Below are 24610 nucleotides of genomic sequence, written 5' to 3'. Positions count from 1 at the left end.
ATGGTTGGCCGATCAGGATTCATACCGACCATGGACCAGATTTTGAATGAACGTTCATCAAGCAGATGCTGGAGCTGGTTGGCATCAAGAAGACCCGTAAAACTCCATATCATCCTCGGGGGATGCCCAAGTGGAGAGGTTTAATTGAACCCTCTTGGCAATGCTGGGCCCCCTGAGGTCAGAGCAGAAGAACAGATGGAGTCAGCATGCGGCTACCCTGACCCATGTTTATAACTGTACGAAGAATGACGCCACTGGGTTACACTGTACTTTTTAATGTTTGGAAGAGACACTCTGCTGCCTGCAGATCTCTGTTTTGGAGAGTCCACAGCTCAAGCGTCAACTAAGACGGCGGAAGGGAAGAAATGCTGGTACGATGCAAAGGTCACATTTCATGCTCTCCAAACCGGCGATCGTGTGTTGATCCACAGCCTGGGAAAGAGAGGATGAAAAAAGGTATGGGACAAGTGGGATTCTCTGCCTATCATCATAGGACATCAGCTGGGAGAGCCCCCTGTCTGCTGACTCCAAGATGAAGGACGACCAAGGAATATCAAGATCTTGCACCAGAACCACCTGCTCCCAGTCGGTGATTAAGGATGAACCGGCCAGAGGGCCGATAACAAGACAGTAGCGACTCCTTGCTGAAAGGCCAAAAGAAGATCGTTTGAAGGCTCAATGTCCAGAAGCTTCTCCAGCTACCGATGCCATGAGATCATCAGAAGTCTAGTTGGAAACCAGTGAAGATGCTGAAGGTGATCAACTTGGCGTCTACCCAGACCAAAGGTTAGGCCAAAAACACCTGTGGATCCTGTGAGGTTGACATCATGGAAGGAGAAACAGACAACAGATTCAAAGCTGAACAACAGTATTTTATCAAAGAAAAGGTCAGGATGGAGTAAGGCCAAACTTGACCTATACTGAGGTGGGATTTCCATACCTAAAGAAACTACAGAAAGACTGTGTCAATGTGTTCAACTTAAAATTAGTCTGTGTCCAAATCCTATACTTGCCCTCACAACTAATACACAACAATGTGTGCGGACATCCACAAAAACAGGTTGAAAACATAAAGTTCTGAGCTTCCTTTCCCAAATGTCAATAAGTTCACCACAGGGTTACATTTTTTTTCCTTGAATATTAGATCAATACAGTTTTATACCTTTGTAAAGGTTGGGGTGCCCTTCCCCAAGTTCAACACAGTTCCAGGGTAAAACACTTTCAAGGCACTAATACTTAGAGTTCCCTTCCCTAAGCATGAAGTAAATACAAAGAGAAATACTGTGTAGCTTTGTCTTTCAACTGAACGTTCTCAATTATTTATACCTCGGGGATTCCTTCCCCAGGTTTGATGTTCATCATCAGCTGCTTTTCTGCTTTCATCAAAGTAAGCTTCCTCGTTGGCATGGATATGTTCTCTGGTCTAGGTGCAGGTTTAAACTACACAGTCACGCAACCAAGACCTTCCAGGTTTCTTTCAGAGTTCAATATTGCGATCAACAGCCCGTTTCTCAAACCACAGCTTCACAACTTTCTCACATATGTTGTTTCTTAATCTTGGTCCTACTTTATTCAAACGTTTTTCATTCAGATGAGTAATTCTGTTTGCCAAAGATGTTGCTTTCACTTATAAATGTGACTGTCACTTAATAAAGTATACCTTTGCTTGTTTCTTTCAATTCAGTGTTCAAATAAATGTCTCCTTACTTGTTTCCTTCAATGCGGTATTCAATAGGGTGTCCAGTCAACTCGTCGAAAAAAAACTGGTCGACTGCAATTTGGTCGACGCAATTTGGTCGAAAACCAAATGGTTGAATTTTTTTTTTTATTTATATATTTATTTTTTGGGTTTTCGTTTAGTTAAAAAAGGGGTTTTTAGAGAAAAAAAGGGGGTTGGGGAGGGGACCCCCCCAAAAAAAAAAAAAAAAAGGGTTAAAATAAAAAAAACAAAATATTCGACCATTTGGTTTTCGATCAAATTGGTTCGACCGTTTGTCTGGTCGACCAATTTTTTTCGACCAAATGACTGGCAACCATTCAATAGAAGTAACTTGCCTCATGTCATTCAGTTCAATAAGTTACTTTCACTTGTTTCATTCAATTCGGTATTCAATAGAAGTAACTTGCCTCGTGTCATTCAGTTCAATAAGTTACTTTCACTTGTTTCATTCAATTCGGTATTCAATAGGGGTGAGTCATCCTTTCTCATGGTGGCCCTGAATCATGCTGTTCCCATCTTCATCTTGTATCCTGTCTTGCAACATTATGTGTTACTACTGACTTCTGCAATTGTATTCACTCTCCCATCTTGCTTCTCCACTCTTTTTGACTGCTTGCTCTAGGTTCTTTACTCCTCTCCCTTTCTCCCTTTTCCTATCTCCTCCCCTCCTCCCCTTACTTTCTTATATGCACTTACTCTATCAGAATTATCCTTGGACCTAGTATGATAGCAACCGCGCCTGTCTCCTACCCCCTCCCCTTATTTGTCCCCGCCCCTCCACCCCCCTCCAGCACTATCTGAAATGTTGTCAGGCCTAGCACAATAGTCGCTTGTTTTGTTCCTCCCCTCCCTTTCTGCACCCCTCTCCCTCACCTTTTATTTTTCTCCGGCTCTACCAGAAATGACGTCAGGCCTAGTACGGTAGTCGACTGTCTGTTTCCATTTCCTTTCCACTCTCCCCCTCCCTTCCTTATCTATGTCTTAGCTCTTGCTCTCTAAAATGTTGTGAGGCTGAGTATGATAGTTAAATTCACATCCTTACTGTTCATGGCCTTTAAGAATGTCAAGGTATTTTCCCTTGTTCCCTCCCTTGCCTTGAAGTGCTTTGAAACACATTGTGTATAGGTGCTATATAAATAAACTATCATATCATATCATAGGTAACTTGCCTCGTTTAATTCAGTTCAGTAAGTTACTTTCACTTGTTTCATTCAATTTGGTATTCAATAGAAGTAACTTGCCTCGTGTCATTCAGTTCAATAAGTTACTTTCACTTGTTTCATTGTACCGTTATTCTATTCACAGTGTTCTTCGAGCGCCCCGGGTATTGTAAGTGTCGCTAACCCTTACCCGAGCTTGCCAATTCCTGAGGGAAAGCCAGATAGCCGGGCGCGCCACTGCGTGCCACTGAGCACTCGCCAGCTGCTATGCGTAGTTTCTATGCTGTGCGTATTTTCGCCTTTGCCTTCCGACAGCGCCTGCTGCCCACCTTCCGCAGAGCTTTCGGCCTGCATTCACCATCCAGCGGGACTCCCAGGGTCTTGTTCGGCATACTGGCGTCTTGGCTTCTCTCACTCTTACCTGTTTTTTGCCATGTGTATTTGAACTGTTTTTGTGATTGTGGACTCTGGAGTACACCACTTCAATAGCTCCACTCTGTGTTACAGAGCACCTTCAGTGTAGTGACACAGGGTTGTCTCTTAGACTTCCCACCGACTCCATTTTATGGGGCTGACTACTGTCCCCCAGAAAAGGGTAAAATTGCCTTTAACTTTACATAGTCACTTTTACCACGGATCCAGTACACCCCATTTTATATGGAGTATTGCAAAGGGTTAATCCTTAGCCCTTTTTATCTGTTCCTCTTGGAGCATTGTTTTGCTCCCGTAACAGTAAGACTTGGCTGGTGGCAGTATCTACCCTAATTTTCCTAACGCGGTTATATTACATAACGTGGTAAAATTGTAGGCTGTTTTAGTAGGCTCTAACTTTAAACCCACTTGCCCAAATACTTTTTATTTTGGCTCCGGTTGGGTTTAATCACCATTTCTTTTTGTTAATTATTGGGTCTTTCTTTGCGCAGCAAACCAGGTTTGCCTCCTTTGTTCTCCGACCTTTGGTGGCGGGCTTCTGACCAGAAGCCCTCCTTTGGTGTCTGGATGTCTAGGTGGGCTGAATGTGAGGGAGGGGTGTACTCACCCCAGGCACAGGGTCTCCTTGGAGACCCAAGTCGCACTTTGTGTTGATTGGCTGAGGTGGTTGTCCGGGCTGAACAACCCCCTGCTGGGTGACTGAGAGCCAGGCTGTGTGAATGGGGGATTTTGGCATTAAAGGCAGGACTTTTGGGCTAGAAGTCAGAGTCGCCACTGGAACTGCAAAGAACCGAAGAGAAGCGGAGAAGAAAACGGCTGCTGCAACCCAGAGTCCCGGTGAAGCCCTGCTGCAGTCCTGAGCTATCTACCCTTCCCGTCCGGAGTCTTCTTCCCTTGAGCCTGGTGGGATCAACCAGCTCACCCTTTCTTCAGTCAGAGAATCCTCTCTTGGGTCGAAATCACTGCTGTGCTGTAGTGGTCCGGATAGCCATCAGAAAAGCCCTCTCCTGATTTAAAGGACCGCACCTTTTATTCATTGTTGTCTTTTCGCTGCTGCTGGCCTCACCCTTAGGTAGTGCAGATCACTCCAGACGTCCTCCTTCTTGTCCCCATGACTGAAGCCACAGAAACCATGAGTCTGCAGGAACTACCAGGAACAACTGCTGTGGCACCAGCTTTCCTCCAACGGAGTAAGGTACTGTGCACATTTGATCGTTCTCTCTGTCCGACCATCCGGAATCGGGGTGAACCCTTTTCCTCTTCGAAGATTTGTTCCTTCTTCCTTCCCTCTTATAACTTTTCCTTCCATCTGACAATATCTAAGTACTCTTGGCATCTCGAATCTCGAACTGTTCAACGTGTGATCCTCAGCAACTGAGCATCTGCTCCATTGACACTGGCGCAGGCCTATTGACTTTAATCTGTATCTTTGAACAAGTCCTTCGATTCCCTTGCCTTGACAAAAGTATTGCCTGTGATTTTATCCGATTTTCCCTTGTTTGAAATTCTAAAGTACCAAGTGTGTTTTAACTTTTGTGAGCATTTCTATTCGCGGATACGCGCTAGTATCGCAACACCGGTCTGTCAAATCCTAATGTACTTACCTTGAATTTACTGGAACAAGTGGAATTGGTTGTGTGTAGTGTATTTTACGTGTGGTTTTGAATTTATAGAAGTGAAGTGTTTTATGAACAGATGGTTTAAAATAAATGTACTTATATTTTTTACCTGAAACCTTGAGTCAGTGTTTGATTGAGTCACAGTAATGTTGGTCCTTTGTGTAATCTCTACTACTGCTCATTTACTCTTGAGATAAGTCTTGCTTCCCCACTACTGCTACCACTTTAACAGTGTAGTACAGGATTGTACCAAAGGTGAATTTGTATTGCCACTTGTAGCCTTAATTGTGTGTAGTGGTCCCTAAGGGCACTGCACAGGATTCTGCCTAACACTGGTGTACAGCTGTGAGGATTTGGAAGTATAGTGATTACACTTAGAGTGCTGCTATTGCTTTTGGGTCAACTAACCACAAGGCTAAACACCACTAATTCTATTAACTGAGAAATCGTGTCAAATATGGAAAGCTACATGGAGGAGGGTCTCTTAAACTACACTGATGAGGTTTTGAGAACCATGTGTAGGGAGAGGAGTCTCTCTGGTAAAGGAAAAAAATCTGAACTGGTTGCTAAGTTATTGGGAAAACAAAGTCTGGAGAGTGGGTCAGAAGGACCTACCCCTCCAGCAAATGTGGATACTGATGTTTCTGATTCTGAGAGTGTTGAAGTAGATAACCCTTTGTTTGGAGTTCCTACCAACCCCTTGCCTGCTCAGCAACCACAACCTCTGTCCACAGGGACCCCCACGGGTCCTACACTCACTCCTGAGTTTATTGCACTAGAGAAAATAAGACTTGAATTAGAAGTGGAACGTATTGAAGCACACACTGCCATGAAACATCAAGAATTAAGGCTCAGAGAAATGGAGATGGCTCATGCTCTAGAAATGAAGAAATTGTCTTTGGAAAATGTTTCTCTCCCAGAGTCATATAGGTCTTCCAGCTCTAAGAGACCCTGTATGCCAAAGGAAATGATTGGTATGTATGAGACTAAACGTGATGTTTTGGATTGGTTAGCAATGTTTGAGTACAATCATGGGATTCAGGGTATCTCAGGCAATCAGTTGATTCCTTGGCTTTTCTCTAGGCTTCCCCCTGTTGCAAGTGATGCTGTAATGGAGTTGGGGGAGGAGGATTGTTAGGCAGAAACCTGTGCAGTTCCCTCTGGGACCACTGCAAAAGATTTAGGACTACAGGTGTTTGGCAGTAAACCCACATGGTAGCAGTCTGTACCACACAGATTCACTTGGTAGCTGTGGCTGAGCAGTCAGACTTCCCTCAAGAAGAGTTAGGCAGTATACAGAGTATTCACAATAGGTCAAGAGAACACAGTAGAACAAGTAAACACTGACCAGGGCTTGGTGTAAAAGAGATATCATTATTTATTTAAAACCACATCTAGAAAAACACACAGGCACTAACAATAAGCAATTCAAAAACACGGTCACTAAAAGATATACACTCCCTTAAAAGAATATTAGACAAGTCTTAAGTAAAGCCCCACTTATTTTCAGACAGCGGTGAGCGCTTAACGTAGATGGCACTCTAATAGTTTGTTTTAAAAAGGGAGAGAAGAGCAGAGAACAAGTTGAAACAGATCCCAACACTTTTATCAGAACATAACAAGAGAGGAAGGCAAAGTAAAACTGTGAAGTTAGAGTTCAAGAGGCTGGATCCACTTTCATAGGATCCAAACGAAATGTGTCCAAGGTCACACGGTTGCAGTGCACAAGAGTATTGTAAAGGTTCAAAAAGGAGTTGGACCAAAGAAAGGGACCAGTTAGAGGGTCAAGGCGGCCAGCCCAGTTCAGAAGGTTAAGGGGTTATTATTACCTTGTAGCAATCTTTAGAAAGGGAGGCCTGGCGGACGCGGTACCTTAAAGTGGTGAGAACGCTCCAGCGGTGGCAGTTGTTCCTGGCAGCGGATGCAAGTCGGTGCTTCGTCCGGGGTAAGAGAGGATCTCGTCGTGGAGGAAGACAGACGTCCGTTGCACTGCCAGGGAAGAAACCAGCCGCAGAGTTTCTCAGGTACAAGGAGCGGTCCGGTGATTCGCGGTTCAGTGGTGAGTGGCTATCTGGCTGCCGGGGTGCTTGGCACGGGTAGTTCGACCACAAACCGGGCTGGGGTGCGAAGAAAGGAAGGTAAACTGGTTGTGCCCACCAGTCAGGGGAAGAAGCCTCTCCAGCCGGGCGATCTTCTCTGTCGTCGGGAAGTGGTGAGTCGGTTCTGCAGGGCTCCGCCGGTGGTGTCGTCGTGGTAGGTCGGCTCACCTTCTCCCTCGTCAAATTCTCAGGTCCTGTGGCGACTTCTGAAGTTCCAGTCCCCAAAGCCCTGCTTTTATGCAGAAAACCCGCATTCACTCAGCCTAGCTGTCACTCAAACATGCTAAGTGGTGAGCCGGCCGGCTCACCACTTGGGCCAATCACACAAGAGTGCGACTTGAGTTACCAAGGTAACTCAGTCCAGGGTGACTAAACCCTCTCCCACAACCCGCTGTGGTACCCAGACAGAGTGGCACCACTTTTGGAGGCTTCTGTGGAGAAGGCCGCCAAAAAGTGGAACAAAGGGCTCGACTTGGGTTGGAGTCACAGAAGAGAACGCAAACGCCATTTTAGAATCGAGTCTTGGCAAAAAATACCAACCGACGAATTAATATTAAATGAATAAACCGGCGGTATGTTCGAGGCTATGAGAATTAAATAATTAAAGTTGGTAGCCTCGAACAATGGGAAAATCCCATAGGGAAATATTCGCGGTCGAATATAAAAAGTAGTTTTCACTGCCACCAGCCAAAGCTCGATCAGGGGGGACGGAGACGTGCCCCCTCGACTAACAGACCCCGGGGCAATCGAATTGCCCCAACCAGTACGTCCACAATATGATGGTTTGTACTGGTTTCTGTTAATAATTTGGGACTAGTAAAGCCAATGGTGACTTTACATGCCCTGGGAGACAGTAGTCAGTCCCAGGGTATGGAGTCTATGGTGGGTTGTCACTATGACACGCCTCTGTTACTGCACGGAGGGTGCTGTGTAACACACATAGGAAAAACACATGAGACCCAATGGAGTAAAGGACCCCATAGCCCATAAAACACATTACCAGTCAAAGGAATACCATAAATCATGTCCAAGAGTGGGAGGAAAAAGAGTCTCACTCTGGCAGGAGGAAAAAAACCAAACTGCAGAAATCCAGCAAAGCTGCTGGGGGACTCACTAGGTTAGGAAATTCAGCCTAAAGAGAGAATTCCCTAACAAGGATAAACAGGATTATGAGTGTGTGAAGCTAGCATTAATAGCTAGATTTGGGAATACCCCTTCCCAGTACCTTAAGAGGTTTAGCATCCTCTAAAAACATGATGGTACCCCTTTGGGCTACCTGGGTGTGTGAATGTTTGAAAAACTTAGATGGTTGGGTTAAGGGTTACAAAGTGAACTCTTATGAAGGTTTGAGGACTCTTGTAATGTTGGAGTCTATGTTTGATGTCTGCTCTCCTGAGCTTAGACAGCACTTAGAATCAGCCAAGGAGATATATCCTAAGAAGTTAGCTAAGGCTGCTGACTTGTGGGTTGCCAACAGGGCTACTCACAAGGATTCCGGGGCAACTCAGAGGAAGGATGAGGGAAAGCAGCCAAAGAAAGACAACAAAGAGAATTCCGATAATTCCAATCCAAAAGAGGGCCCCAAACATAACCAGGGTAAGCCACAAGGGAAACCGAATAAGGCTAGTGTACCCTCTGGTCCCAAACCAGATGGAGGTTAGAACAAACCCTCATTCAATAAACCATTTGGTAAATGCTTTGTTTGTGGATCAACTGACCATGTGAAAGGAGACCCCAGATGTAAGGGTAAACCTTCGGGAGACCACACTGTCTTCTTAGCCTTCTCCCAGATAGATTAAGTACATATAGCCAGTGAAAACTTTTAGTTATTAGCTGCTGAGCACATGCAAGTCTCAGCTAGTGTTTCTTTAGTGTCCTTGGGTCTTTGGGAACAACAGAACTTAGTTGTCTATAACTCAATCCCAGATAATACTAAAAAGTATTACAAAGATAGTGTTCTTGTGAATGGTCAGGAAACCCCTGCCATCAGAAACACTGGAGCTAGCATAACTGTGGTTGATGAATGTTTTTTCAATGTGGAGGATTTTGCTAAGGTGCCCAAACACCTAATCAAGTTAGCTGGAGGCCCTGTGCAAATGTTTTCCCCAGTTACCAGCTCTCATCCAGTGCAATGACATGACTGTCAGAATACCTGTAAGTGTGCAAAATAACGTGCCTGGGAGAGTCCTGTTGGGTAATGACCTTAAAACTCTTGGAGTTGTGTCCAGTACCCCCAGGACTCCCAGCAAAAGGAAGCAAGAGCTCACAAGGTCTGCTAGGGAGAGAACCTTGAGAGACTCTCCTGGGGATTTGATAGAAGAAACTATCACCCCAAGTCCACAGGACTACTTACTGCTATTACAGGACAGAAAGAGACAAGGGGGAAACCCAAGTCTGCCATTAAGAAACCAGCAAGCACTCCTGTGCTCAGAAGGACGTCTCCAAGATTGTCCAAAGTCACATCTGTGACTCCTCCACCAGCTGAGGCTGACTGTGAGGTTCAACTCTGTATGGGTCAACTAGATGCTGAGGAATCAGATCTAGAAGAAGATCTTACTCTGGTTGGAGATCTTGATCCTGTTGACCATCCTGAGCTGCAGTCTTTACTGTCAGAAGGTGGACCCAACAGGGCAGACTTCAGTAGAGGACCAAGGGAGTGTCCTACTCTTGAAGGTCTTCGCCTACAGGCAGCTTCCTAGCTCAATGGGACTGAACCTGGAAAGTATAGGTTGCACTGGGAAGATGGCCTCTTCTACAGGGAACCGATGGAGTCAACCCCTGGAGACTGCAAAAGACTTTTAGTACCTCTAGTGAACCGACTCCAGTTTCTGCAGTTAGCCCACGAGATACCTTTGGCTGGTCACTTAAGTTTTAAGAAAACCAAGGAAAGGCTCTCTCTTTACTTCTAGTGGCCTAAGATGGGCTCAGAAGTAGACAAATTCTGCAGGTGCTGCCACACTCGCCAAACGTCTGGCAAGAGTGGATCCAAGAATGTGACACCCCTGGTACCTCTCCCAGTGGTGGGTGTTCCTTTTGAGAGGGTCGAGATTGACATTGTTGGACCTCTTGATCCGCCCACATCTTCAGGTAACAGGTTTATCCTGGTTGTAGTGGATCATGCCACTAGGTATCCTGAAGCAATACCTATGAGGACTGTTACGGCTCCGGCTGTGGCTAAGGCCATACTTGGTATTTTTACCAGAGTAGGTTTTCCTAAGGAGGTGATATCTGACAGGGGATCACATTTTATGTCCAACTACATGAAAGCCGTGTGGAAAACCTGTGGAGTCACCTACAAGTTCTCTACTGCCTACCATCCCCAAACCAATTGATTGGTAGAGAGGTTTAACAGAATTATGAAGAGGATTATAGGTGCTTTAGAAGAACCCCTTAAAAGAAAGTGGGACCTTCTACTGCCATGCCTTCTCTTTGCATATAGAGAAGTCCCTCAGGAGGGAGTAGGTTACAGTCCCTTCGAACATCTATATGGCCATCCAGTCAGAGGTCCATTGGCCCCGATTAAGGAGGGGTTGGAAAGTGCTCCTTCCCCCAAGCCAGTCAGAGTGACTGACTATGTGATAGGTCTCCGGAGGAGAATGTCACACATGATGGCATAGGCAAATGATAACTTGAAGGCTGGTCAAGCTCTGGCCAAACATTGGCATGACCAGAAGGCTAACATGGTTGAGTTTACTCAAGACAAGCTTGTTCTTGTTATGGTCCCCACAAGGCAGAGGGCTTTGCAGGACAAATGGATGGGACCCTTCAAAGTTGTGGGCAAACTTGTAGAGGTGAACTATCTGGTGGACTTAGGCAATCCTAAGGCCGCTCCTAGAGTCTTTCACACCAACCGTTTAAAGGCTTATGTCTCTAGACCTGACATAGGGGCCTTGCTCCTAGCTTCAGCTCAGGAGGAAGAGGAAAGTGAACCTCTGCCTGACCTCCTCAGAGTCTTACCTTTAGATGAGCAAGTGGAAGGAGTTAATCTCTCTTCCAGTCTCACCTCTGACCAGCAGGATGAGTGCAAAATTACTGTTAAATCAGATTGTCTCCCTGTTCTCACTTTCACCAGGCTTGACCCCTGGGGGCCAGCATGATATCCACACTGGTGAGTATTTGCCTGTCAAAAGCAGGGGGTACAGAATGTCAGACAATGTAAGAACCTATATAAGGAATGAGGTCAACAAGATGCTTGATCTCGGGATTATAGAGCCCTCTACTAGCCCATGGTCTAGCCCAGTTGAGCTTGTACCAAAGGCAGGATCTAAGGAGTTGAGATTCTTCGTGGACTATAGAGTTCTAAATGCAGTCACTAAGACTGATGCCCATCCTTTACCAAGGACAGATGATCTGGAGGACAAACTTGGTGTAGCCAAGTACGTCGGCACATATGATCTAACGTCAGGCTATTGGCAAATAGCCCTGACAGACCATGCCAAGGAGAAAACTGCATTTTCCACCCCAGCAGGCCTCTACCAATTTAAGGTATTGCCTTTTGGATTAAAGAATCCACCTGCTACGTTTCAGAGGATGGTCAATCAAGTTCTGAATGGGATGGAGGACTTCTGCATGGCATACTTGGATGACATTGCAGGGTTCAGCCCTACATGGAAAGAACATATTGATCACTTAGGATATGTATTGCAGGCTCTGGAACAGGCCCATCTGACCATAAAGGCAAGTGAATGTCGAATTGGTCAGAGTACAGTGGTCTACCTTGGACATGAGGTAGGAGGAGATGAAATAAGGCCATTGCCTAGCAAAGTACAAGCTGTACAATACTGGGCCACCCCTACTACTCAAACCAAAGTGAGAGCCTTCCTAGCTCTCACTGGGTATTACAAGAACTTCATTGAGAACTATGGGACCATAGCTTCTCCCTTGAATGTCATCTCCTCTCCCAAGCCTTTGAAGGTCTAAAGAAAGCCTTTGTCAAGCTCCAGTCCTAAGAGCTCCTGACTATCGCCATCTCTTCATTGTACAAACTGATGCTTCCAATATAGGTATAGGTGCAGTCCTTAGTGAACTGGATGAGAAAGGTAGGGAACATCCCATGTGTTTCATCAGCAGGAAGTTAAAGGATCCTGAGACAAGGTGGCCAACAATAGAATATGAATGTTTTGCTATTGTGTGGTCACTGAAGAGTTTTCGGCCATTCTTGTATGGTTCTACCTTCATTATTCAGACTGACCACCAACCCTGATGCAAATGAAAGGGGAAAACCCAAAACTACTCAGATGGTCAATCTGCCTGCAAGGGTTTGATTTTTCCATAGAGCACAAAGCAGGAAGTCACCACCAAAATGCTGATGGTCTCTCTAGGATGTTTATAACCGACTAGAGGTATGAGATCCATCCAGGAGTGGATTAAATCCTCCTGTCCCTTAGTCGGGGGGGTTGAGGGGGCAAGTGTTAGGGAGAATTCTCATTCTATGGCTAATTTCCCTTACCTAGTGAGTACCTCAGCAGCTTTGCTGGATTTCTGAAGTTTATTTTTTCCACCTGGTAAGAATGTGAGCTTTTTCCCCACTCTTACCTGTGTTTTGCCATGTGTATTCCAACTATGTTTGTGATTGTGGACTCTGGAGTACACCACTACAGTAGCTCCACTCTTTGTGTGTTACACAGCACCTTCAGTGCAGTGACAAAGGGTTGTCTCTTAGACTTCCCATCGACTCCATTTTCTGGGGCTGACTACTGTCCCCCAGAAAAGGGTAAAGTTGCCATTAACTTTACATAGTCACTTTTACCAGGGATCCAGTACACCCCATCTTATATGGAGTATTGGAAAGGGTTAATCCATAGCCATTTTCATATGTGCCTCTTGGAGAATTGTTTCGCTCCCTTAACAGTAAGACTTGGCTGGTGGCAGTGGTATCTACCCTAAATTTCCTACCCTGGATATAGTACATAACGTGGTAACATTCAAGGCTATTTTAGTAGCATCAAACTTTAAACCCGCTTGCCCAAATACCTTTTATTTCGGCTCCGGTTGGATTTAATCGCCATTTCTTTTTGTTAACATCCTTCTTGGGTCTTTCTTTTCGCGAGCAAAACAGGTATGCTTCCTTTGTTAACCGACCTTTGGGGGGCTTCTGACCAGAAGCTCTCCTTTGGCATCTGGATGTCTAGGTGGGGTGAATGTGAGGGAGGGGTGTAGTCACCCCCTGCACAGGGTCTCCTTGGAGACCCAAACGCACTTTGTTTTGATTGGCTGAGGTGGTTGTCCGGGCTGGACAACCCCCCCGCTGAGTGTTAGACAGCCAGGCTGTGTGAATGGGGGATTGTGGCATAAAAGGCATGACTCTTGGGCTAGAAGTCAGAGTCGCCACTGGAACTCCAAAGAACCAAAGAGAAGCGGAGAAGAAGACGGCTGCTGCAGCCCCGAGTCCTGGTGAAGCCCTGTTGCAGTCCTGAGCTATCTACCCTTCAACGACAAGAGAAGATCCAGTCTGGAGTCTTCTTCCCTTCAGCCTGGTGGGATCAACCAGCTCACCCTTTCTTCAGTCAGAATCCTCTCCTGGGTCAAAATCACTGCTGTGCTGTAATGGGCCGGATAGCTATCAGAAGAGCACTCTCCTGATTTAAAGGAGCGCACCTTTTATTCATTGTTGTCTTTTCGCTGCTGCTGGCCTCATCCCTCGGTAGTGCAGATCGCTCCAGATGTCCTCCTTCTTGTCCCCACGACTGAAGCCGCAGGAACTGTAAGTCTGCAGGAACTACCAGGAACAACGGCCGTGGCACCAGCTTTCCTCCATTGGAGTAAGGTACTGTGCAGATTTGGTCGTTCTCTCCGTCCGACCATCTGGAATCGGGGTGAACACCTTTCCTCCTCAAAAATGTGTTCCTTCTTCCTTCCCTCTTATAACTTTTCCTTCCATCTGACAATATCTAAGTACTCTTGGCATCCCGAATCTCGAACTGTTCAACGTGTCCGTATCGTTCTTCGGTGGAGTCTTCTTTTGCACAGTTCGGGTCTTGTATAACCCTGTGCGTTGGTCCTCGGGTTCCAGCGTGCGTTCAGCGTCCCGTCTTTCTTCAGGACCCATAACCCTGCAAACCAAAGAGATCCAGCTCTCGATAAACCATCATCAAGAGCTGATCAAATTTGACATCATAAAATCTGCCCATTATCCAATGGTACTGGGTATGCCCTGGTTGCAGAATCACAACCCATACATCAACTGGGCAGCAAGATCCTGGTTTCTTGGTTCCGAACATTGCATGTCTCACTGTCTATCCCTGGATTCCTCGTCAAGACCCTCTGAAGGTACGCTGACAGACCAGCAAGGCCCATTCACGGTCTCAAATATTATCCAGGGCCCCAGGGCCTATCAGGATTACACTGATGTGTTTTCAACTGTCATAGTCCAATCCCTACTCCCTCACAGACTTGAAGACTGCGCTATTGATACTGAACCCTCAGCAGTGATTCCCTTTGGAAGGATGTTCATCCTATCAGAACCAGAGAAAAGGGCCCTCCAAGAATACTTGGATACTAACCTAGAAAATGGCACCATACGACCATCCAAATCCCCGGCGGGAGCTTTGTTGTTTTTCGTTCCCAAGAAAGATACTAAGGAGCTTAGGCCTTGTCTTGATCATCGTGGTCTTAATCAATGCACCCTCAAGGAACGCTACCCATTGCCCTTAATTTCAGATATCCTGGAAGCGGTGAGAGGAGCTGTAGTCTTCACGGAATTGGATCTCAGAGGTGCCTACCATCTGATCCATATAAAGGAAGGTGACGAATGGAAAACAGTCTTTAGAACACCCTTTGGTCACTTTGAATACCTGGTTATGCCCTTCGGACTCGCCAATGCCCCAGGGGTCTTCCAACGTTTTATGGACCGGGGGTTCTCCGATATGCTGTTGCTCTTCGTCATAGTTTACCTGCACAATATACTGATATACTCTAAGGACCATCTTAAGCATGAAGAGCATGTTGAGGCAGTCTTACAGCGGCTACGTGAACATAAGCTCCTGGCTAAACCCGAGAAATGCCTTTTTCATGTCTCTACTGTTCACTATCTCGGATTTGTCCTTAGTCCAGAAGGAATTGGAATGGTCCACTCAAAAGTAAATTCCATATTATCCTGGCCTGTTCCAACTACTGTGAAACAGATTCAATCCTTCCTGGGGCTTGCCAACTTCTACCGGAAATTCATACCTTCCTTTTCGGAGATAGTTCAACCGATCATTACATTGTTGAAGAAGGTTACTCCCTTCCTCTGGACAGCAGCCCAAGACGAGGCATTCCAACGATTGAAGTTGGAGTTTACACATGCCCCCATCCTGGCTCAACCTGACATTGATCGACCTTTCCTAGTGGAGACGGATGCCTCCAACTACGCCATCGGAGCAGTCCTAAAGCAGGAATTCGAGGACAAGTTAGAACACCCCATCGCTTATCTCTCGCGAACCCTAACTCCTAGCGAGACCCATTATACTGTTCTGGAAAAGGAACTGCTAGCCATCCATCAAGCCTTCACAGAGTGGCGTCATCTACTCCTGGGAGCTAAACATCCTGTTCAGGTCCGTAAAGATCATCGGAACCTTCAAGTTCTACAATCCCTGGAATGTAGGAATAGTCGTCAAGCCCGTTGGGCCTTCTTCTTTGCCCAGTACCAGTTCCAAATCCATCATGTTCCTGGAGCACACAACATAAATGCTGACGCCTTATCCCGGCGTCCCGACTACGAAATTCTTGAAGATCGATCCTTCCCAAAGATGTTTCCCCATACAATTTTCGTAGCCCAAGCAATCACTCTCCTGGAAGACATTCGGATTCAAACTCAGTCCTCTGAGATCTGGAAGGAATGTACTGGGAAGAATCGATGGAATCTTAAAACAAAGGATGGGAATTTGTTAAAGGATAATGGCCTGGTCATCCCCACACAGAGACTGAGACAAAGGGTTACAAGCCTCTGTCATGATACCCTTCATTCAGGACATCATGGCATTACCAACACTCTCCGTCTAATACAAAGACAGTTTTGGTGGCCAAAAATGAAAGTTGACGTCCAACAGTACATCCAAGCCTGTGCAGTCTGCAATCAAAACAAGCATGATAACAAGAGGCCGGCAGGTCTCCTACTCCAACCAACGCTTATATAAACTACCATCGTTCTCAGAACTCGCTGGAATCTTCCTGGAACACATATTCCGAATTCATGGACTCCCTTCCAAGATCATATGTGACAGAGGACCTCAATACATATCTCAATTCTGGAAACACTTATGCTGTATACTAGGAATCCAACTTGCCCTCTCCTCAGGTTATCATCCACAGACCAATGGAGCTACCGAATGTCTGAACCAAACCCTGGAGCAGTATCTTCGTTGTTTCACCACCAAGGTCCAGGACGATTGGTCACTCTTAATACCTGTGGCTTAATTTGCCTAGAACAATTCGGATCACTCAGCTGTCAAGACCAGCCCCTTCTTCTGCAGCCAAGGATTCCACCCTTCGGTTCTACCATCCATTCCCCCACATCCCACAACAGTTCCTACAGTCAACTCCTGGATAGAAACCCTCATCAACGTACAGAAGAAAGCCAAAGAACACCTTGAAAGGGCCTGAACTAACACCAAGCGCTATGCGGACTCCAAAAGAAGACCAGGACCTTCCTATGCAGTGGATGATAAGGTCTGGCTATCCTCGGAACTACTGCCTTGACACTTACAACCTAATAAGTTGGCTCCTCGGTACTATGGCCCCTTTTCCATAAAGGAAATCATTAACCCAGTGGCCTCCCGACTCAGACTACCAGACTCCTGGAAGAGGATCCACCCAGTGTTTCACACGTCTCTAATGAAACCATACATCCAGACCTCCCGATCTGCTCCAAGATCTACCCCTGTGATTGTTGATGACCAGCTAGAATACAAAGTCTCCAGAATATGTGACTCCAGGTACAGACGTGGTCAGCTACAGTATCTGGTTGAGTGGAAAGGGTACCCATCCAGTGAACGCACCTGGGAACCAGTCTCAAACCTAAATGCCCCCAGACTACTTCAAAGGTACCATCTTATACACCCGGGCAAACCGGGAGGAGAAGGCCTTCGAAGGAGGCATGCTGCCATGAACCATCGGCCGAGCCCCTTCTGGACTTCCTGGTCCCTGACCCATAGGGGCTTGCACTCGGCAGTACTCCCAACATGGCCGTCCAACGCGAAACGCTGTTTACCAGTTTCTGCGCCGTACGCACTACGTTCTATAAAGCAGACACGTCCCCGCGGCCCTGCGTGTCTCAACGCCACTGCTTGCCATGGCTAGACATGTGCTCCATAGTTCGCTTTTGCTAAATTCTTTGATTCCTGGTTCCTGGTCCCCCTAAATTCCTCTTCCTTCATTCCTCCCCTTTTTTTTGTCCTCTATTGCATCCCGGATCTCCGTGCACTCGCTCCCTGAGTGCACTCTTCGCCGTTTCCTGGACTTTTCCCGGACATCTGAACGTTCCCAGGAGACGGGACGCTGAACGCACGCTGGAACCCGAGGACCTACGCACAGGGTTATACAAGACCCGAACAGTGCGAAAGAAGACTCCACCAAAGAACTCCAACAAACAACATAGACAGGTGAGAAGGGGGAAACCTGTGACGTAACCTTCCTGTGGACGGTGATGTGTGAGGAGGCTTTCCAGAGGATTAAGGAAGGGATTGTTAAGGCACCGTCATTGGGGGGGGGGGGTTTGTGAGTGGTCAGAGGATGGTGTTGACAGTGGATGCCAGTTTGCTGGGACTAGGGGCGTGTTTGTCGCAATTGGATTGCGGGAAGGAGGAGCATGTGATCGATTTTGCTTTCAAACCATTAAGGAATGCGGACTAACATTATTCAGTGGTGGAAAGGGAAGCACTAGCAGTGTTTTTGGCTATTATGCATTTTAAATTCTGCCTGTGTGGCCAACGGTTCATGGTTAAGACAACTTCATTTGTTCTACAAAGGTAGCGGGCGCCCCTCTCTCGCAAGAACAGACATGATAACCTGTTCAGTGGTTATTAACCACTTGAGAGTTCGCAGCCACTGCTTTTACTCACTGTGCCTTTCACAGATGGGAAATATCCATTTGCATATCAGTCTTTGTCCTGCCCAGGGGCAGTCCAGCACCGAAATACAATGGCAATTCCAATCTGAACGAGAGTACCACCAGCAACCCCATACACGTGTTTCACCCTTGTTGGGGATCATCAGTGAGGTGAAGCTGATGCCTCTCTAAGCACAGTGAGAGGGAGACCACGTCTGGTTGCCCCCAGGAGACCTAGGGTTACCAATCCAGGGTTCCTTATAAAATAGTTTTACAAAGGTAGCGGGCGCCCCTCTCTCGCAAGAACAGACATGATAACCTGTTCAGTGGTTATTAACCACTTGAGAGTTCGCAGCCACTGCTTTTACTCACTGTGCCTTTCACAGATGGGAAATATCCATTTGCATATCAGTCTTTGTCCTGCCCAGGGGCAGTCCAGCACCGAAATACAATGGCAATTCCAATCTGAACGAGAGTACCACCAGCAACCCCATACACGTGTTTCACCCTTGTTGGGGATCATCAGTGAGGTGAAGCTGATGCCTCTCTAAGCACAGTGAGAGGGAGACCACGTCTGGTTGCCCCCAGGAGACCTAGGGTTACCAATCCCAGGTTCCTTATAAAATAGTTTTACAAAGGTAGCGGGCGCCCCTCTCTCGCAAGAACAGACATGATAACCTGTTCAGTGGTTATTAACCACTTGAGAGTTCGCAGCCACTGCTTTTACTCACTGTGCCTTTCACAGATGGGAAATATCCATTTGCATATCAGTCTTTGTCCTGCCCAGGGGCAGTCCAGCACCGAAATACAATGGCAATTCCAATCTGAACGAGAGTACCACCAGCAACCCCATACACGTGTTTCACCCTTGTTGGGGATCATCAGTGAGGTGAAGCTGATGCCTCTCTAAGCACAGTGAGAGGGAGACCACGTCTGGTTGCCCCCAGGAGACCTAGGGTTACCAATCCCAGGTTCCTTATAAAATAGTTTTACAAAGGTAGCGGGCGCCCCTCTCTCGCAAGAACAGACATGATAACCTGTTCAGTGGTTATTAACCACTTGAGAGTTCGCAGCCACTGCTTTTACTCACTGTGCCTTTCACAGATGGGAAATATCCATTTGCATATCAGTCTTTGTCCTGCCCAGGGGCAGTCCAGCACCGAAATACAATGGCAATTCCAATCTGAACGAGAGTACCACCAGCAACCCCATACACGTGTTTCACCCTTGTTGGGGATCATCAGTGAGGTGAAGCTGATGCCTCTCTAAGCACAGTGAGAGGGAGACCACGTCTGGTTGCCGCCAGGAGACCTAGGGTTACCAATCCCAGGTTCCTTATAAAATAGTTTTACAAAGGTAGCGGGCGCCCCTCTCTCGCAAGAACAGACATGATAACCTGTTCAGTGGTTATTAACCACTTGAGAGTTCGCAGCCACTGCTTTTACTCACTGTGCCTTTCACAGATGGGAAATATCCATTTGCATATCAGTCTTTGTCCTGCCCAGGGGCAGTCCAGCACCGAAATACAATGGCAATTCCAATCTGAACGAGAGTACCACCAGCAACCCCATACACGTGTTTCACCCTTGTTGGGGATCATCAGTGAGGTGAAGCTGATGCCTCTCTAAGCACAGTGAGAGGGAGACCACGTCTGGTTGCCCCCAGGAGACCTAGGGTTACCAATCCCAGGTTCCTTATAAAATAGTTTTACAAAGGTAGCGGGCGCCCCTCTCTCTCGCAGTGGCTGCGAACTCTCAAGTGGTTAATAACCACTGAACAGGTTATCATGTCTGTTCTTGCGAGAGAGGGGCGCCCGCTACCTTTGTATAACTTCATTTGTTCAATGGCTTAATGAGATAGACTTAGATATTCATTTTACTTTCGAATATTCAGTATACAGAATTCCTTTCTTGGATTTGTCTATCTTTGTCAAAGAAGGGCATCTCTGTACAGAATTACATAGGAAACCCACAGAGAGAAATACTACGTTGAAATACGAGAGCCAACATCCAGCTAGTTTACTTTGTAATTTACCATATGGGATGTTCTTACGGCTACGCCGTAACTGCACAGATATCGCAGATTTTGCTAAACATGCAGCGATTTTGGAAAAAAGACTATTAGAACGGGGATATCCAAAGAAACTTATAAAAAATTCCAAAAAGAGAGCTCGATATACCAACCGAGATCTTCTATTGACACCTAAGCGAGACATTGAAAAGAAAGATGAATTAGTATGTGTCTCAACCTTTTGTCAACATAGCAATGCTATTAGAGGTATCATCTTAAAAAACTGGCGAATTCTTAACACATCAGGAATATCTATACCCAGACCTCTATTTGCTTTCAAAAAAAGTAAAAATTTGAAGCAAAAGATTACTCGTGCCAGTAGAACTTTTCCTAAAGTGCATACAATTCGCGATACTAATTCCAACCCAGTGGTGGGACACTACCCTTGTACTTCATGTGTCGCTTGTAAGTTTTCCAAAAAAACTATGTCATTTGAATCACAGACCAGAAAGTGGACCCTCCGCACTTTTACCACTTGTAAAAGTAAGAATGTCATTTATGCCATTCGCTGCCCATGTCAGTTGCTTTATGTAGGCAAAACAACTAGAGAAGTGAGTACCCGTATTAACGAACACCGTTCTAAGATTAGAACTCGAAATCTCAATGCTCCAATGGTAATCCATTTTATTGAGATGGGCCATACGGCTGACCAGGTGGAATGGTTTTGCATAGAAAAAGTATATGCACAAAATCAATCCCAACTATTAAAAAACTTAGATTACAAAGAACAAATGTGGATATTTAATCTAAAAACATTAACATTGGGCCTTAATACCCTGGAACCATGTAACTCGAGTAAATAAACACTACTCGTCATAATATTTGACATCTTTGGACCGTGAGTCCCTCAATGCGAACTTATATATTTGTAATCTCTAGAGTACTGCACAAACAGTTTTCTGTGGAGGTTTATCTTATTACTGATTACCCTTCTGGCCCACACTCTTTCCACAATTTTCCTGCGGGGCCTTCCCACAGTTACATCTGGTTAGTTTTATTTTGCCCATCGGCAGCAGTTACTACGTCATCTAATTGATCTCTCATGTGTGGGCAAATGAGATATTGTCTTCGAGTGTAGAAAAGAGACATCAAATGTTGTTTTTATAATATTTTCAGCACTTATTATAATGTGCATAAATTAAAATCTTGCCCATACATAACTGACATTGTCTTTTTCTAAGTGCTTTGCTACAGCGCGCGTTATTTCTATATCTGCCGTGCTCTAATTACGGTCTTTTCCTCACGATCGTGTGGACACGTCGTGTAGTACACTATTTTGTTGTCTAATTACGTGCGTCTTTCTTCTAAGATCGTATGGCCACTTAGAACGTAGGCCAGTTCAGTTTGTGGTCACGTGGCTGATTACGTGATCACATGATGTTTTTCACGCGTATATTAACATCTTTGAAACGGTGATACTCTGTTGCACGCTACTTCCAATTGGACCCAGCTGCTATACGGGTGACTAGCTGCCGCGAGAACCGGAGAGTTCCTTCGCTTAAGGTAAATACTCTGCTGCGCGGGTGTTTTTCCGAATCGTTTTTTGATTTTATTGCATATAGAAGGGAGCCCCATATCTTTGGGTCTTCTATAGGCTATACCCTAGCAAAGTAAATTTGTGTGGAGTTAGAAAGATTGAGCATTTTAGTTTTATTTTAATTTTCGTTTTTGAAATTTCTAAAAAAGCAAGCTTTTCAGTAAACTAAATTCGATTAACCGCATTTGTGTAAATAATTAGATATTGCACATATTAGCTGGCTTTGGTTTATGAACTTATTTTATTAATTTGCAGTAGCTTCCTTTGGGTCTAGCCAATGATATAATTGTAAGAACAAATGGGTTCTTTTTCACACACTTAAATGTTTGTGTCGTGTTTAGGCCCATATAATATCAGGCGCAGCCCTCCCTGGATCCGGGGAGTCATCTTCACATTTATGGCCGTGGGTTGAACGAGCGTTTGGACATTCCCGGTAAGACCTGTTAGCTCACCCTTGTACATTTTAAATTTTAAATTTATGATCTGCACTGTGGGAGCCAATTGGATGATGTGTAAATGCCCTTTTACACTCTGCAGAGAAGAACTTTGGCGTTCACACATTCCGTTATCTGCAGGAACTTCGACTGGGACGTTGTTATCTAGTGTATACAAGTGGACCCAGTGTATAATTAAAGGCAGAGACGTACAGCCTTCCACTGTATGAATGAAGGTTAGTTTATATTCTTTGCGGTCATGGCCTTACACCACTGGTTCATTGTCAGCCAGTGATAGGTCCTTTCTTAGTTGAATCTTAAGTATGTGACTTTTGTGTTCTGTTCAAGGGCCGCAATAGTGAAGGTTCTATACATTGGCCTTGTCATTTGTGTGTATATCTGTAGCACTGACTTTGCCTATGACCTGGTTTCACATCGTATCTGCCTCCCAGAGACACCAATATAAGAGGGTAGCACTACTTTCTACCAGACACCTCAGGCCCATCCCGGAGCTATCCCGGGTTGGAAGCAGGCTCTTGTATATGATTACCCATTGTTTTATTTAATTTTTTCATTATACATATCAATTTTATTATTGATGTTATATGTTCTCTTTCCAAGTTTAGGGGTTTCATATATTGATGTGTCCCATCTGTGTTTTTTTCTTTTTTTATGTTAGAATATACTTTTGTTACTCCTGATGAAGACGTCACTACACTAAAGTATATACGTCGAAACCGGTTGAGTTTGGACTAAGATGAGGTCGTGGTCAAAAAACTCTGGGACCCATCTTAATTGCCTATGCCACTGATGTTACCTGTTGTGGCCCGTTAAACTGATTTCATATTCTTTCTATAAATTTTTCAGATGAATCAACTGTGATGAATTTTCTTATAGATTTTACATTGTATATTGATTGCTGTTTAGTATGAGTGGTTTGTCTAATGGATGGATGAGGTTGTATGCTTGGATGATTGAATAAGATGATTTTTATTATATAGATGTGTTCTTTTTAATAAAAGTTGCTTCCTGCTATGTAAATTGTTTTCACAAGTGCAGATTTAATCATGATTTGTTTGATATATTAAATTAGTATCAGGTTTAATAAAATCCTTGATAACACATTTCTTGAATTGTTTCCTTTGGATGTCTTTCCGTTATCCAAATTCAAAGTAATACTCCCATCCAAAGTGTGGGGTCTCCTGTGTCTTTCAGAGAAACACATAAGACAGACCACAGACCATTGGTGCAAATGTTAGCTGGAGGGAATTGGGCCAGGGGGTCGCCCAAAATTTTGAAATTGATGTTAGGTTTGCTGAACTATGATTTCCAGATGTGTTATGTCCCTGGTGAAGAAAATGTGGTGGGGGACTGTCTCTCGCGACTGCCAGTGGAAGGGGGCAGTAGTATTGAGGAGAAGGTGCAGGAAGAGGAGATGGTTGTGACCAATATTGAACAGGGGCATTAAGTGAAGAGGCTTGGCTGGTAGCTGATAGAGTGGATTCTGTGCTGGGTAAGGTGAAGGAGAGGACTGTGGAAGGTTGGCCTTGCAAAGATGAAATAGGGAAGGAATTTGATACATTTTATGAGGTAAGGGACAAGTTGTGATTGTTGAGAACTGTTGGAGGCTCAGGAGGGGGCACACGATGATTCCTTCTGAGGGCCTCAGGGACAAGCTGATTGAAATTGCTCATAAGGGGCATTGTGGGATAAATATTAGCAAAAGGATGTTGAGGTGTTCCAGTGGGGCTATTGGAAATGATGTTGACCTTGAATTGGCTTCCAGGATTGGTCTCCCTCTCCGTCCAAAAACCACCAAGGATGTCATTACCACGGTTGATGGAACCAAAATTGCCTCCAGGCCGGTAACACACTCGACCACGGAAATTACACTGGTTGGCCAAGATGGCCATCGGGAAACCATACTGTTTGACGTAATCAAGGCTCCACAATTTCAGGTAATCTTAGGGATCCCTTGGTTAGAAACACATAATCCTCGAATTGACTGGCGAGCAAAGAGCATAACCTTCCCTGATTGTGCACAAAAGTGTTATCCAGGAAATCCACAGATGGGTCTAGCCTCAGTAACCTCCACAACAGTACCATTACCTTTTGAGTATCAAGACTTTCAAGACGTCTTCCAAAAGGAACAGGCCAACACCTTACCTCCTCACCGGCCATATGATTGTCAGATCGACCTGGTACCCAATGCTCAACCGTCTTGTAGTAGAATCTATGCCCTTACTGAACCGGAGAACCTTCATTTGCGACAGTATTTGGATCAGTACCTGCCAATGGTTTTATTCGCCCGTCAAAGTCACCTGCTTCTTCAGCTCTATTCTTCATACCGAAAAAAGAAGGCGACCTTAGAACGTGCATTGACTACCGCGCCTTAAATCAGATAACGGTCAAGAATCGTTATCCTCTGCCCTTGATCCCTGAGCTCCTTGACCAGGTAAAAGATGCTTGTATCTATACTAAGTTAGATTTAAGGGGAGCTTACCACCTGGTGC

The 24610-nt window shown here is 45.4% G+C and overlaps 1 protein-coding gene across 1 annotated transcript in view; it reads right to left on the bottom strand.

The window, feature by feature from the left end:
• Nucleotides 1–1477: 1477 nt before the first annotated feature.
• Nucleotides 1478–24610, bottom strand: part of LOC138452780 (WAP four-disulfide core domain protein 8-like) — a 139537-nt gene continuing 116404 nt past the window's right edge. Inside the window, exon 7 of the mRNA XM_069605121.1 lies at nucleotides 1478–1601. Within this exon, the coding sequence (XP_069461222.1) occupies nucleotides 1478–1601 (124 nt within the window). The remainder of the gene's footprint in view (nucleotides 1602–24610) is intronic.

This window comes from Ambystoma mexicanum, chromosome 4p, assembly GCF_040938575.1.
Source record: "Ambystoma mexicanum isolate Mex_15411 chromosome 4p, UKY_AmexF1_1, whole genome shotgun sequence".
Lineage (NCBI taxonomy): Eukaryota > Metazoa > Chordata > Amphibia > Caudata > Ambystomatidae > Ambystoma > Ambystoma mexicanum.
Note: the sequence above shows the minus strand (reverse complement) of the source record. Positions and strands in the feature narration are given on the sequence as shown.